This window comes from Mastigoproctus giganteus, unplaced genomic scaffold (genome assembly GCF_048544385.1).
Source record: "Mastigoproctus giganteus isolate SK-2022 unplaced genomic scaffold, ASM4854438v1 scaffold_15, whole genome shotgun sequence".
NCBI classification, from domain to species: domain Eukaryota; kingdom Metazoa; phylum Arthropoda; class Arachnida; order Uropygi; family Thelyphonidae; genus Mastigoproctus; species Mastigoproctus giganteus.
In genome coordinates this window covers 185,201-200,927 of record NW_028328292.1, presented here as the reverse complement: position 1 = coordinate 200,927, position 15,727 = coordinate 185,201, and the positions used below count along the sequence as shown (strand labels likewise).

General features: G+C 37.5%; 2 protein-coding genes across 2 annotated transcripts in view; one reads left to right on the top strand and one right to left on the bottom strand.

Moving 5' to 3' along the window:
- The window catches only part of LOC150074896 (paired amphipathic helix protein Sin3a-like), a 285,756-nt gene extending 283,558 nt beyond the window's left edge, over nucleotides 1–2,198 (bottom strand). Inside the window, exon 1 of the mRNA XM_090389366.1 lies at nucleotides 2,160–2,198. The gene's annotated coding sequence lies outside the window, so the exon portion shown is untranslated. The remainder of the gene's footprint in view (nucleotides 1–2,159) is intronic.
- Nucleotides 1,983–15,727, top strand: part of Ppcs (phosphopantothenoylcysteine synthetase) — a 118,236-nt gene continuing 104,491 nt past the window's right edge. The window contains exon 1 of the mRNA XM_090389375.1: nucleotides 1,983–2,114. Within this exon, the coding sequence (XP_090245501.1) occupies nucleotides 1,983–2,114 (132 nt within the window). The remainder of the gene's footprint in view (nucleotides 2,115–15,727) is intronic.

Sequence of the window (15,727 nt, the reverse complement as noted above, 5' to 3'; positions counted from 1 at the left end):
AAGTAAATGTAAAACTGATATGTTTAGATGGGTTTGTAGGAAGCTTGCCGTAAAACGAAGAGTATTAGACATAAATCATTTTTTGATGATAGTAGATAATCGTTATTTCAAAATTTATTATTTCTATACTTCTGGCCCGAAGATTGGTCTCAAGATCGCACTACTCTTGACTTAAATATCAATAAAAACACTGTTATTGAAAAATGCAAAGATCTGAGGGAGATCTGAATGATATCAACAATTGATTCAGTTAGTTAACTAGGGGGGATATCAGAAAATGGAATATCCATCGAAGTTGAAATTGATGAATCAGCATTTTTCAAAAGAGTATATAATAGAAGACGATTAATAGGAACCCAATGGGCTTTTGTGAATTCGAAAGAATTACCAAAGGATGTTTTTTTTAGTTCCGGTAGAAAATAGAGATAAAACAACTCTATTATCAATTATAAGAGAAAGAATATGCCAGGTACAAGAATCATCAGTGATGGATGGCCTGCATATAAAGATCTCTACTGAGACATTAATTATACCCATGATGAGGTTATTTATCGCTATAATTTTGTTTCTCCAGATGATTCAAGTGCTCTTACTCAAAATATTGAAAAACACTTGGTTACATGTCAAAAGAAAATTAAAATACCAATTTGGAACACAGGATAGTCTACTAGAAGATTATCTATATGAGTTTCTATTTAGAAGAAAATTTTCTAAAGAAAAATTCTTTAATTACCTTATTTTAGATATAAATAAATTAGAAAGGTAAATTTTTTTTTGTATTCTGAAAGTTTCAATTGAATTTTTGATAATTTTTTATTTGTTAAAAAAATTTTCTAACTTTTTAAGCATATATTTTTTATGGCACCCATTAATAGGTTTTAGCCTTCATATTTTGTAGGGATTTAAAAAATATATATTATACATAAAAAAGTTATTTATTTTCTGTTTTTAATATAAAATAAATATCTAAAAATCTAAATTAGAGTCCAAATTCAATGCCTCCTCATCATATGCTTCTTGTGTGCCTATTTTGCGAAGCAGTTCTTTAGGTAAAACAATTTTTACAACACTTTTCAACTCTTTTGAGCCCACATTTTTCGATTTGATTCAACAATTTAAAGCTATGACCAACGGTCATGTCGTTTGTCCGCGAGTGTAACTACCTATTGAAATTGTTGGGTTCCCCTCAGGGGAATCCCTGAACGGTCATGTCACTTTATATCCCATACCTGGGATTGCCAAGCCCATACTCACCAGATGTGAGCCCCGGGGGTTCACATCTGGTGAGTATGGGCTTGGCAAACCCAGGGTTCTGAGCTGGATATCATCATCTTCTTCTCTTTCTTGGTGATTCCTTTCTACTTCTCTCTCTCTCAGGGTAACTCGGGGAATTTTTTTTTTTTTTTTTTTTTTTTGGCTGGTGCAGCATAAGCCTCAGGCTTCCTTGTACCATACGGCTAATAATAATAATAATATGTATATCAATAAAACATTTCAATTATGAAATATTTATATTGTAAAATAAATATTTCTTAATTTAAATGTTACATTGAAAAAATATATAAAATGCTAAACATATTTTATACTCTTTCCGCTAAAAAATCCGCTATCCGCATTTTGATCCGCCAAACCTGAAGCAATTCCGCTAAAACTAGCGGAAAACCGCTAAATTGGCAACACTGCTCGTACACGGGCGCCATACAGTCTGAGCCGCTGTTTTTCAAAAAAACCCGACTACAGCTGAATTAAAATTTTTCATTTTTTTTATTCATTTTATTTTCAAAAGGCGGCGCTTCATGAAAAGTTCGTAAGGTCAAATTTTGAGTTTGTGCATTGAATATACGATGTCAAAAGTTTTGTTTGTAAAATCAAAATTTCGTAAACCGAGAACTTACTGTACAGTATAGATTCAAATATCGCTTTATGCAATACGTTGTTAAAAACCAGTCCAACTGCAAATAGACCTGTTTTGAACACGTGTCATGGCGAAGGAAATTTGGGAAGAATTTTTCCTGGCGAATCCCCCGCCGGTGGATATACGCGCAAAAAGTGATAATGTGGATGCTTTCATTGAAAAGCATGCTAAAGATGGAACTCGCGTTGTTCTTATAACAGTAAGTTATATTTCATTAAGCATACGTCCATTCATTTTTACTTACAATTTTCTTCTAAGTATCGGTTCTGTAAACTCAAGTTTTAAATTCAGGAAATATTTCGTAATTCTTGAAATCTCCCGCAGAGAGCGCCGCATACTAAGCATTAGCACGTATGCTAGTAAACATTCAGCACGTGAATATTCAGGAATGTTCACGTGTTTATAGTTGCGAATTTCTTTTGTGCGGGAAGGTGTACAAATATGTAGCCTAAGAAATTATGAAAGCCCCAGAACAGCAATAAAGTCGACCTCTGGAGTACTAAAAAGTCATATAAAATTTTAAGTTTGACTCATAAAATCCTAAACTTGAATTGACGGCACGTGCACGTAGAAAGATGAATTATTTTAAAAAAATTAAATATTCTTATTGAATATATAATTTTACACCAATATGCATTGTTTCTTTTTAAACCAAAAAAAAAAAAAAAATTGTTCACTTTCTTCAGACAAAAACAGTCCATGGAATTAAGTTAGTTTTCTTGTTTGCTTTACAAGATTTAAACAAGCATGCTTTCAAAATTCAAACCGAGGCATTTACAGAGAAACTAATGTGCAGTACAGCGCCAAACTGGTAAGGAATGACTCTGTTTCATTATCAAAATCACACATCAGTAAGAGCAATGTCAAGCCTGTTTTGGTTTCCTGATCTACCTTAGGCTGCTTTCACACAAGTGGACGCAGAGGTGCTTCTTACCCAAGCAACCAATAAAACTAAACTGTGAAGTATCTTTATTTTTATTGGTTGGTTTTGGTAGTACGTATCCCACATCGCTTGAGTGAACGCCGCCATAATGAGTACTGTACACCCTTACCGCTTTTTTTTTTTTTTTTACAATTATCAATTACAATTTTTTTACAATTATCTATCTATATATATATATATATATAGATAGATAGATAATACAACATAGTTCTTTATTTCCAACAAAATGAATTATAAAAACTGTGTTCTAAGGGCAATATACATAAAATAAATAATATAATTCTTTTATCAATATTCTTTATAATAAAATAATAATAATAATTATTATTTTATTATAAAGAAGGAAGGGCAAATAAATTGCACTCTCTGGGAACTACATAACCTCATTGCAGCTATATGAATTTCTGTAAAATCTGCATTAATAATCCTTTTTAAGTAATTCATGGCAGTGTCATATATTGGCTGATGTAATATTATATATTTATTATTTTATATAAGAACATATTTGGTATGTTGTAATATAATAAAATGAAATGATATAAGTATAATTCATTCAAAGTGTAGGTAGCTTGAAAGCACGATGTAGATAAAAAAAACAGTTTGTAGTTACCATTTTTTATTTTGTAAATAATTACAAAATAAATTTAATTTCAATATGCACAAAAAGTAATAAAATTATTTTTATTATTTATGTATCAATAAACAAAGCCTCTTGTTTTTATGTTAAAGGGGTACTAGTTATTCATCATAACCTAATCAACATCAGCTTACTCAGTCTCATTTTCTGCATTCACATGGACTATGTTTATACAGTAAGTACAGGGTGGCTATAATTAAAGTATCTCTATTCAGAGCTCTCTATAGCTCTAAGTAACCCCAGGGGCTCACATCTGGTGAGTATGGGCTTGGCACACCCAGGGTCCTGAGCTGGATATCATCATTCTTCTCTTTCTTGGTGATTCCCTTCTATTTCTCTCTCTCTCTCTCTCTCTCACACACACACACACACACAAGAGTAGCTCAGGAATTTTTTTTTTTTTGGCTGGTGCAGCAAAAGCCTCAGGCTTCCTTGCACCATATGGCTAATTATAATAATAATTAATAATAAAGTGTGTTTAGTGCCAAGTGGCACCAGGGGTTTTCCCCATTGGATCCCTGCTGAGGCCCAATGTTGCCCCATTTTTGCCCCGTGGAGGCAGACCAGGTACTCAGTAGTCAATAGTTCACTCTGGCAGGTCCTGCCACCTAATTTCCTGAGATTTCAGTGGCTAGGACCTAAAAAAGGTGGGGGGGGAGTGCACATGTATATATACATACACATACACATCAATTGGTATGGGTTAGTTTGCGTGGTAAAGGCACTAGAATGAGAAGCCGAGAGGTTTGGGCAAAATTTATTTTGATGGTTAAATTTGGATTGTGTGGGACTTTCGCTTGCATATAGTTAGAGTGGGGGGGGGAGACTGAAGACCGGGGAGGATATAGTAAGAGATAAGGAGCCAATAGGGAAGGTAGCACCAGCTTGCAGTGGGGCATGCCCATACCCTACCAGAAAGAAGGGTGGCGGGGGTTGTAGGAGACGTCAAGCCGTCTCCCTCCCCTGTCGGGGAAGGGGAGGAATAGTGAGCCAGACAAGGGAGCTGGCCCAGATAGCCAATAGGGCGTTAACCCCTGTGGCTGCGAAGTGGTCGTCTATCGTCAGTGGCCTACCATCCAGGACTGATGGAGTTCGTTCAGGCTTTCTAGTCAGGTCCCTACAATGACTGTGCAGGTTCTTCATCTTTTGTTGGAGTCGCTCATGGGACTGAATCCCGTCCATGTGTCATTAGTTGGGAATGATTTTCATCTGGGTTGAAAGTCCAATCGTGGCCATTTGGTGTCTTTGCAGCACGACAGCTGCTTGGTCATTAGTCTTTATAGATTGGGCAATGCCCCTGCTGTGGGTTAAAAGAGTCAGATCTTTACTACCACTGTTCGTGGGATGTGTTCTCGTCATAGTGGCGGTCTTTACATGTTCATTTCCATGCTGTGGTCCCATCCTGGGTTGTGTAGAGTCATTTGCACGATACAGGTTGGACTTGTCTTTGGTAGTCGTGGTTTCTCCGTGGGCCCTATGGCCTGTCCGGGAGTTAAAGTCAGGATGTTTGGATTCAGTCACAATGGGGAGATAGGGAGTCAAGACTCCTGTTTTTGTTGTGCTGGTTATTCTGCAGGTCAGTATGGCTTGGTGTGGTCGTGCAAGCAGTTAGCTATGTTGGTTCTGGTTGCCCAGGATTTGCTTGTGGCGGGAGAGTTTGCCATCTTGTGTAGAGGCTCTGGGCAAATTTAGAGAATAGCTTGTAAGTTTCTTCATTCTCCAGTAGATAATGCTCCTGGTTTTTGGGGTTGAATTGTATCTGTGTGATCAGGTGTCCACGTAGATCTTCATAGTGCTCACATTCATGCATTATGTGGTCCCATGTCTCCAGGGAGCCACATGGGGTTATCTGTGATGCCAAGCAGGTTCAGTTTGTTGTGGATTGCTCCGTATCCTGTGAGGAGGTAAGTAGTGTAGAGTCCGGGGTTGAACCATTGCGGATATTGTGGGTGGGTAGACCTGTTGGAGATTAGGTAGAAACTTTCGAGTTATATCGCCTTTGGTTGAGTCAGTCTAACGTTGTTGCCAGATTGTTTGTAGATATGTTTCCAGTCTTTTCTTCTCTGCCTGTCTGCTATTTATTGGATCTGTGGTATGGTCTAGATACGTTGTGGCTTTTCCACACTTGAGTTGCTGCTGTATTCCTGTGTGGATTACTTCCAAGTCGAAAGGTAGGGTTCCCCTGATAACTTGCAGTGCATGTGTCGATACTGTATTGTATGCTTGGGTGATGGTTAGGAGGATCAGTCTGTGTATTATGTCCCAGTCGTTGGCAATTCACCACTGTTGAGGCCTTGTGATACCAGGCGCCAGAGGCATATGTAATTGCCAGGATGATGGCTGCCTTGTAGAGGAGCGCGAAGGTGTCTCTCTTCAGCCCCCAGTCTCGGCAGGTGACCCTGGCAAGCATGACCACATAATTTTTAATCTTTGTCTGAATATAGTTGAGGTGGGGGGGTAAATGATCAGTTTGTCTAGTATAATTCCAAGGTATTTAAGTTCAGCGACAAGCTTAGCGGTACTATCATTGATCCTAATTTGTGGCAGTCTGGTTGGGGTTAGCTAGCCTTTTAGGAGAATGGATTTTGTCTTGGTTGATGAGATGGTCAGGTGATATACCTCCGCCCAGTCTCGGAGGGTGGTTAGTGCTTCGTTTGCAATGATTTCCATCTGAGCCCTAGAGTTAGCAGCCAGTACCAGGGAGAGATCATCAGCAAACGCCAGTGACTGACATTCCCTAGATCCTTGCAGAGGAACTCGTCAAGTACACAGTTCCATGGTTCGTCAAGTACACAGCCCCCTACTACACCCTACAGTAGGGCGCATCTACTAAGATCCTTCTGTTATTTAGGTAGCTCTAGTAATAAGCAGAATACCACCAAAATTAGTAAGTAAACTATTCAAGGCATGGGGAGAAGGTTCCTGTGAAAAAAAAATTAGTTCCAAAATCTGCCAACGGGGGATAACATGGTGCTGTACAAGAGGAAAGACATTACAAATTTTTATTTGTGCTCTTTGCAAAAAAAACAGAAAAAAACTGAATTGCACTAAAGTTGTCCTCAGGGGTCTGTCCTGGGGCCCCTGGTCCGGAACATGGTTCTCCAAAATTGGCTTGGTAACTCCTTTGACAACACAACAATTGTAGCATTTGCAGACGATCTCACCATCATCGTGTCTGGAAACTCATGCTCTGCTCTGGAAGCTAATGCTCAGGTTTTGTCCAATCTCTCCATCTGGACCAGGTTAAACAAGCTCCACATAAATCCAGCTAAATCCAAAATGATGATCTTCAAGAACAAACTTGACCTGCGGAGACCCCCGCAAATCAAGATCTCTGGTGTGCAACTGCCTTTAGTTACGCAAGCAAGGGTCTTAGGGGTCACTATAGACCACAAACTCTGCTTCTTCCAACACCTCAGCACCAAAGTTAAAGGTTTTTCTGCCTCCATCCTCAGAGTCTCTCGAAGTGATTGTCTAAGAGAACGTTATTGCTATACTACAAAGCAGTATTCCTACCCATTGTAACTTATGCCGCCAGTGTGTAGTTCCACCGTGCAGTTATTATAAAAATGAGAAACAAACTGAACTCCATTCAAAGAGGAATGATCCTGGCCACCCACCGTATATGCAGGACTGTCTCCATGGCAGCTATTCACGTAATTGCGGGAACTCTCCTGTTTGATTTGTTTACAATATTCCGTGGGCTCTGCTTCAGAATCAGAAAAAAATACCAACCTGTATTCTGGATATTGAGCTTAATCTCACTGCAGATGATAAGTGTGAAAAAACAAGATGTTGAACTGGTCAACATCTGGAAAACCAGGTGGAATACGTCGCCACAAGGCACAGTAACCAAAAGATTCCTCCCCAAGGTAAAGTTTGCGATGACCAAAACTGTAAGATCCTGGTTCTCTCTCAGCCTTTAAACATCCTTCTTGGTGACCGGCCACGGCTCCCTGAATGAAAAGCTGTACCAACTGGGGCTTCTTGCTACCAACCTATGCTTTTGTGGAGGCAAGGAAAACTGATACCACCTTCTTTTTGACTGTGACTTGTACAAGGATCTCAGAGATCAACTTCGGGGAGACATTCTGAACTTCTCCCCAAACAATGTGGATCAACTAACCCAGACTCCAGACAATCTTTCCTCCCTGCAGGCCTATGCATCTGGCATTTTTACCCGGTGAAAGACCTTGTATGCCAGTGCCAACCAAAACCAGACAAACAATTCTATAGCCTAGATTTCACACTTGTGAAGGGGAAAGAAGGTTAAATTAAAATTTTTTTATATATATATATATTTTTTTTTTTAAAAATTTTTTATCTTATTTATTTTTATTTTAATTTTTATTATTTTTATTTTATTTTATTTTATTATTAATATTATTATTATAATTTTTTTTTTAGTTCGGGGGGGGGGTTGCTAAATTTGCCATGCTATCAATTTTTATTTTATTTTATTTTTCCTATATAAATATATTACTTTATTATTATAATATATTACAATGTATTACCTGCATGCACCACTAGCTTTTTTTATTATTATTTTTTATTCTATTTTTATTTATTTATTATTTATATATTTTTATTTTTTATTTTATTATTATTTTTTAAATTTAAATTTAAATTTTTTTATTTTTTATGTATTTATTTATTTTTATTTTTTTATTTTTTATTATTATTATATATTTTTTTATTTTACAACTTGCACCACGGGTAGGTTTTTTTTTTTTTTTCCCTCCTCTCTTCCCTCTGGAATGGGCCCCCAGAGTTCTTGGCCCGCCTGCTGACAACACCAGGTGGGTCAGAGTGTCTTTTGAGATGGTATGTGTTTTACTGGGAGTGGCCCACCTTCCCATGGTGTGGACAAGTACCCAGAATTATCTGTCCAAGTGACTGATGCTTCTGGGTAGCCAAGCGGCCAGACACAACAGAACACACACATAATACACACAAACCTAATACACACACATCTGGCCCATTTGTAGTGATACTGTTCTTCACAGAGATACGAGGTGGAGTTGAACAAACGTTCTAGGTGCTGCCCTTACATGTCCACATGTCCACAATCCAAACTAAAAAAGCTGCTCCTAAGACAGCAGAAAATTTGCATAATCTGAGTTAATTTAATTTTCCCAGCAGCAGAGAGCTATTAAGGCACAACGCGAACATTGCAAGTGTATTCTGTAAGTTTACCATTAACAATTCGTCTCACTCTGCCTGATCGTGCTTTAATTGCGAAGTTCTTCTGCGTTAATGGATGCAATTCAGTAGCCGCCGCTCTGCGTGAATTTGGCCGCTGTAAGAACTTATATCAAGGTCCTTTATCAGCTGCAGCAGTTAGAAGGATGATTAACAAATTTGAGGAAACTGGGTCCTTTGTTGTTAAGCCTGGAAGAGGAAGGAAGCCTGTTTCACCTCAGATAGCAGAGGAAGTTGCAATGGCTGTCATCGACCGATCCATGGATACAGCTGCTGGAACTAGTAGCAGCACACACAGGGAATGGCTAGGCAATTGGATGTCCCATATTCCACTGTTTGGAAAATTCTTCGGAAACTAATCCACTTTTATCCATACTAGATCAGTCGCCAGCAGCAGCTGCAATAGATGATCCTGAAAAATGAATGGCATTTGCTCTAACGTTTTTGGCCAAAATGGAAGTGGATGATGCCTGGCCATGTAACATTCTTTGGGGAGATGAGGCCCATTTTTATCTCAGTGGGACTGTCAACACTCAAAACTGCTGAATATGGGCTTTAGAAGCACTGCATGCTATTCAGCAAATCCCATTGCACTCATCTGGTGTGATGTGACTTCAAATTTCATCCTAGGGTCATACTTTTTCAAGGAATTGCACTCAGCAGGAGCAGCCACCTGTTCCGTTACAGCACAAAGATATCACATGCTGAACAGTTTCATTATTCCTCAACTGCAGCAAAGAGGATGCCTGGATGAGACAATTTTTATGCAAGACGGGGCTGCTCCTCAAATTGCACAACCAGTACAGCAGCTTCTCCAGCATCACTTTACTGCAGAAAGAGTCAGTCGTTTGTTTTCCATTGCATGGCCACCATGTTCACCTGATCTTACACTGCGTGATTTTGGCTGTGGGGTCACATCAAGGCCAATGTCTGTCAAGGAAGGACAGCCAGGTTCCTAACCTGGCTGTCTTAAAGGACAATGTAATGCAGCATTTGCGGAACATTACTCCAGCGATGTTGCATTCTGCAGTTGAGCACACTGTGCATCGAATGCAATTTCTAGTCCAGAACAATGGTAATCACGTCGAAAACCAACTCCACCATCAGTGTCATCATCGACCATTGGGAGTAAACTGCGAGTGAGTTTGCAGCTGAGAAACCATTTCCTCTGGCAGTTTAGTTCAGTTTCTTTCTGTTTTTTGCAAAGAGCACAAATAAAAATTTGTAATTTCATTAAGGTTTGTCTTAGTTATTTATTTGTTGGTACTTTGTCATGGCTTTCCTCTTGTATAGCATCATATTATCCCCTATCTGCAGATTTTGGAGCTATTTATTTTTTCATGGGATCCTTCTCCTCATGCCTTGAATAGTTTACTTACTAATTTTGGTGGCATTCCGCTTATTACTTAGAGCTACAGAGAGCTTTGAATAGGGATACTTTAATTATGGCCACCCTGTATTCCATCTCATGTTTTCAGTGCCAATTTCTCCCCTGGTGGTGGAAATTTGAACTAATTTTTTTTCTTCTACAGATCGCTTTCTCATACCCTAAATGACATACCCACCGATTTTCACAGCGCTTTCTCTAACCGTTTTGACACTAGGCTCTCCTAAATAAGGAAACTTATTTTATAACCACTCGGTACTTTAATGTGGCTTTTCCCGACACAGTTCTCTTACTTCAACACATTGTTTACAAAGTATCGAAGCTACTGCCAGTCAGTTTAGATGTATAAAATTTAAAAAAGCATAAGGTACCAAAATTAAAATAACAATAATTATAAAAGTTTTAAGAATTTTGCAAAATTTGCCCTAAAATGTCTGGCCAATCGAAATACTTTGTGCTTCCATAAACCGCAGTCATGTTGTGGCTTCTTGTAAAGATTATATATACCATTGTCTATGATATATAATTTTATTTTTTTTTTATCTATCTTATCTATGCTCATATTATTATATTAATCTTTACTTAACTCACTGTGCATTAAATAGCCTTTTATAATTTACAATTATGCAATAAATTTTCATTATGCATTAACATTATATTTTCTAAATGTGCATTTTATTTTATTATTCCTCTTGGCTATTGCTGGTTAGAGCATGGGTTCCTGTACATTCCATGTATTTGCCACCTTTTTTTCATACACATTCCAAATAATAACTATTCTTCAATTTTTCCCAGTAAAATTTTGAATATAGCCCTATGGTTCTTTATATCAAGGCAGGTACACTGGTGTTTCACTGTACTGAAACCATATCTATTCACCCACCTGAGCCCATTAATTCTAAAAATTCTTATATAGTAAATTTTTTGGCTAGGCTGTGTATTCTAATATAGTAATTTTATATGGCTAAGCTTTCTATTACAACAGTGAATTGACAGTGGTTCCAGATTTATTTTTTATAATATATATACAGGAGGCCTGATTATCCAAGGTAACGTGGACCAAGGGAACCTTGGATAATCAAACCCTAGGATGACACGGAAGGTTTGGTAAATTATTATTAAATAAATTGGATTTGAATACATTAACATGATGATGTACACTCTATTTTCAGGTTAGACCTACTTATTAAACATAATGACTTTTAAATTATACAATAAAACACTTTTAATTTTATTTACGACTGTTTCATTATAAAAATTACAAAAATCAAAAAAAAATACGTAGTACATGTATAAAAATTACAAGTCATAGACAAGAAAAATGTATACTTACAGTCATTAGCATGAAACAGAAAAATTCCTTAATGGATTTGTGTTTCATAGAAGCTTCTCGCTTTTTAGCTGCTATATTTTGTAGGCGCCTAAGTAACAAAACATTGGCGGGCATGGTATTCTCCTGCTGTACAATATAACATAAAGCTGACTCAGTAGCATTTAGACCTTCCATGTGTGTAATTTTTTTGTAGTTTCTGTGCACTCTTTATCATCAACTTCACTTTCATCTTTTTGTTTGTCAACGAGCCTTATGATCTTGTCATCAGTCACTTCCAGCTGTTCATCAGAATTCATCCACTTTTTAATATCCACTGTAGTAAGAGTATCCAAAACAGGAAGGTTATTTTCTAGTTCTAAAATGGTTTCCTCACCTCTTTCATCTTCATTTCCCATCTCATTCTCATTGGCTTCATTTTGGGAGCATAAAATATTTTTCCAGGATTTAATAAGAGTAGATCTTTTAAAGTCATTCCATGCTTCTTCTGACTGGTAAATAATGTCCTTGATATTTATTTTTTAAAGATTCTCAACAACACTGGTCCCTGTTTCAAGATTTTGAAGCAGCTGTTTTAAGACATTGCCTATAGTTGCATTTCAGTCTCCAAAACACATTGATCTAGAGGTTGAAGAAGGGATGTCACATTAGGTGGCAAAAACAGAGCTCTGATGCCACCAAAAACTAGTTAACTTTTGTCTGGATAGGATGGAGCATTGTCTAAAATTAATAGCTTTATGGGGAAGTTTCTTTCTGGTCAAATATTTTTTGTGCTAGGGACAAATTCTTCATGAAACCATGTTTTATACAAACTTAACTCCATCCATGCATTTTTTTGATTTGTGTAGTTAACAGGCAAACACTTAACATTTTTTAAAGCTCAGGAGTTCTTTGACTTTCCAATGAGAGTTAGTTTAAGCTTATGATCCCCTGATGAATTTGAACATGCCAGAACCATCATTCTCTCTTTGCTTCATTTATAACCAGGAGCTGATTTTTCTTTTCTAGTTGTAAGTATTTTGAATAGGAGTATTTTGTAATTCAGGCCCATTTTGTCACAATTGTAAATTTAATCCAAATTCAAATTTTCTTCTTGAGTAATTTTTGCTAATTTAGCAGTAAATGTTGCTATTTCCGTATTAGCCAACAAAAACTATTTTTTTCCTACCTCTGCAATGAAAATATGTGATTCTGGAGGAAATAAATGTGCTGATTCTGAAAATCACCATAAAAAGTCTCTATCATATCTATATCAAAAGATGTACCAACATTTAATGTTAAAATAAAGGGATATATACTTATAATTCAAGTTTGTAATACAAATGTAAAAAAATATTATACTTTCTCTATAACTCATTTAACTTCAGAAAAAATATCATAAATCATTGAAAATAATTATATTTCAATAATATATAATCAGCATACTTGTAGTTGCATACCTGTAATAAGAGATTTTCTCTTGTATTCCTGCTTACTCTCCCTCACAAGGAACCTGCAGTAATCCCCCATCATTACAGGATCCCAGTGACCTAGGATTCGCATTTCCATCATGGAAATATCTTGATGAAACCGCTCCCCTGTTCATCACTCGCATCTCCCTGATTTTCAGGAAAAAATTCGAGATGGGAATGAAAAAAATGAATTTTCAACGACATTCGACAGCCCATGTTTTTGTAGCACTCGAGTAAATTAAACACCAACATTTCATAGTTTTCTTCTTTCCTTTTTTTTTTTTATCCTCGCCTTTTCCCATTATATATAGAGGTCAGTGTTTTTATTGTTTTGGCATGCAATTTTTACAGCCAGATGCCCTTCCTGATGCCAACCCTTTATCCAGGCTGGGGATATGTGATGGTCATTCCCTGACCTTCCCCATCCTCCGTATTTGGTGGTCACGGGCTCGAACCCCGGTCTAATTAAGAAGCGTGTGCTACGTACTGCTGCTCCTGCCTGCCTGCCCGCCTGGCTATGGAGGTGCCAGTTTTCTTCTTTCCTATTACTCAAAAAACCATGTACTACTGCCTTAAATGATTGCCAAGCTGCCAATTCAACCTCCTTTAACTGGGTTTCAAACACATTGTCTTTCAGAAGTTTCCTAATTTGGGGATCCTATGAAAGTTCCTTCCTTAAGTTTGGCATATGTTAAATTAGGAAACATGCTTCTCAAGTATGCAAATCCGTTACCATCTTTATCTAGTCCCTTCACGAAATTTTTCATCGATCCAAGTTTGATGTGCAGGGGTAGAAGAAGAACCTTGTTTGATTGCATTGCACTAAAGGAATATATTTTACATTACATTGTCCTGGTATGAACTCATCCCACTTGTCCCAATGTTGCACAGCATAATGTTCGTCTGTCGCTCGGCTGTCCCACAAACACAAAAAACAACATTTTGTGAAACCTCCCCTGCAAACCAACATGCAAACCAATAACCTTAAGATCACTGCATATGTTAAAAATAATATTGATATTTTATAGCATGTAGAGCCTTAGACATGCTTTCATGACTTTCTTTAAGTCCAACTGAATGAAACACAGGAACTGATGAAAATTCATTGCCATTATGAAGCAAAACTGCTTTAAAACTTAATTTTGAGGCATCTATGAATAAACACCATTCATCTGACTTATGCACGACACCTAGTTCTTTCAGAAATCCAATAATGTCTTTGCAAAAACACATACTGTCCTCCATAGAAAATATTTCAAAAACTTTTCTTAGCACAAGGGTTACAGGCCACACCCTTCTACTCTCGAGGGGCTGTTTATGTTTGGATGATAGATTTACAACCTGAGAACATGTGACGATCAGTTAATACTTGGAAAACCTTGGCACAGCCTACAAAAATCCTCACCAAAAATGCTAAGTGTGCTCTCTTCAAATTGTAAATTGTTGCATTGGAATTTGAACTTAAGAACCATAGGTAGCAGTCTGATTATGTTTATCACAAGAAAACCGAGACCAGAATCGATTGCTAAAATTAAGAGAATTAGCTTATATCTGTTAAAATAAATCAGTATGTCATACATTAAATTAAAAATTAAATTTTCTGTTTATACTCCGGGACGACCAAACGGTCAGAGGAGTTCACAAGATAGACAGAATACAAGAAACAGTATCGTATTCAGCAGTCACGGGCTTAAACCCCGGTCACTCAAGGCAAGTGTACTTATGCACCCACGCACCTGACAACTAGGCTACGGCGGCCTTTCTGGCTAGGTTATGAGAAATTGGCATATTTTGGTAAAATGTAACTCCCTCTATATTTAATAACTGTGACATGTTTGTATACTAATACAAATGTCACATGTTTGTATACTAATACTAGAATTATAGTTAATAAATTTAATGAATTTGACATACTGATTAAATCAATGAATGCAGTTATAATATGGATGTCAGAAACTTGGTGCCACTGAAATATATTAGATGCAGAATTCGAATAAACTACATGTTAGTAAATCATGTGCTGATACTTTGTAGGTTGCCAGCTAACTGAGATTTGAAATGGAACTTGTGAAATTGGGGCGGGGACGGGGGGGGGGGGGTGTACAACCTGAGCTATTCCTGCATGGAATGATCAAATTTCATTGGTTACACTAGTCAAGTAGCATTAGCATTAGTGAGAGGCATATGATGCAAGAAAGCAAGCTTATGCAGCATCAGCCAGAAAAAAAAAAAAAAAAATCCCACTCCCATTTCACCCTTCCGTTCGTTCGAAATACCTGTCCAGCTGTGCCTTAAATTTATTTAGGCTATCAACTTCCACAACAAGGGATTGAAGTCTGTTCCACCAACCAACTACTCGCTGGCTAAAGGCAAATTTCCGCACATCTATCCTACATCTGCCTTTCCTCAATTTGAATTTATGCCCTCTCAGGTGATTATTCTGAGCAAGAGGAAGAATCCCATCGGCATTGAACATGCTCAAACCATTGAAGGCTTTATACACCTCTATCAGATCACCTCACCAGTGCCTAGTCTCCAGACACTGTAATTTTCAAACTTAAGCCTTTCTTCGTATGAGAAATCCTTTGTTCCATTCACTAATCTTGTTGCTCATCTCTGTACTCGTTCCAGCAGCTCTACATCCTTCTTGAAATGAGGCCTCCAGACCTGTATACAGTACTCAAGGTGTGGCCTGACCATTGTCTTATACAAGGGAATAATCATCTCCTTATCCCTGCTAGAAAAATTCCTGTATATCATTGACAAGACACCATGAGCTACTCTTGCAGCCCGTCTGCACTGTTCAGAGAACGTCATATCTGCCTGCGCAATTACCCCCAGGTCCTTTTCATTCTCTACCAC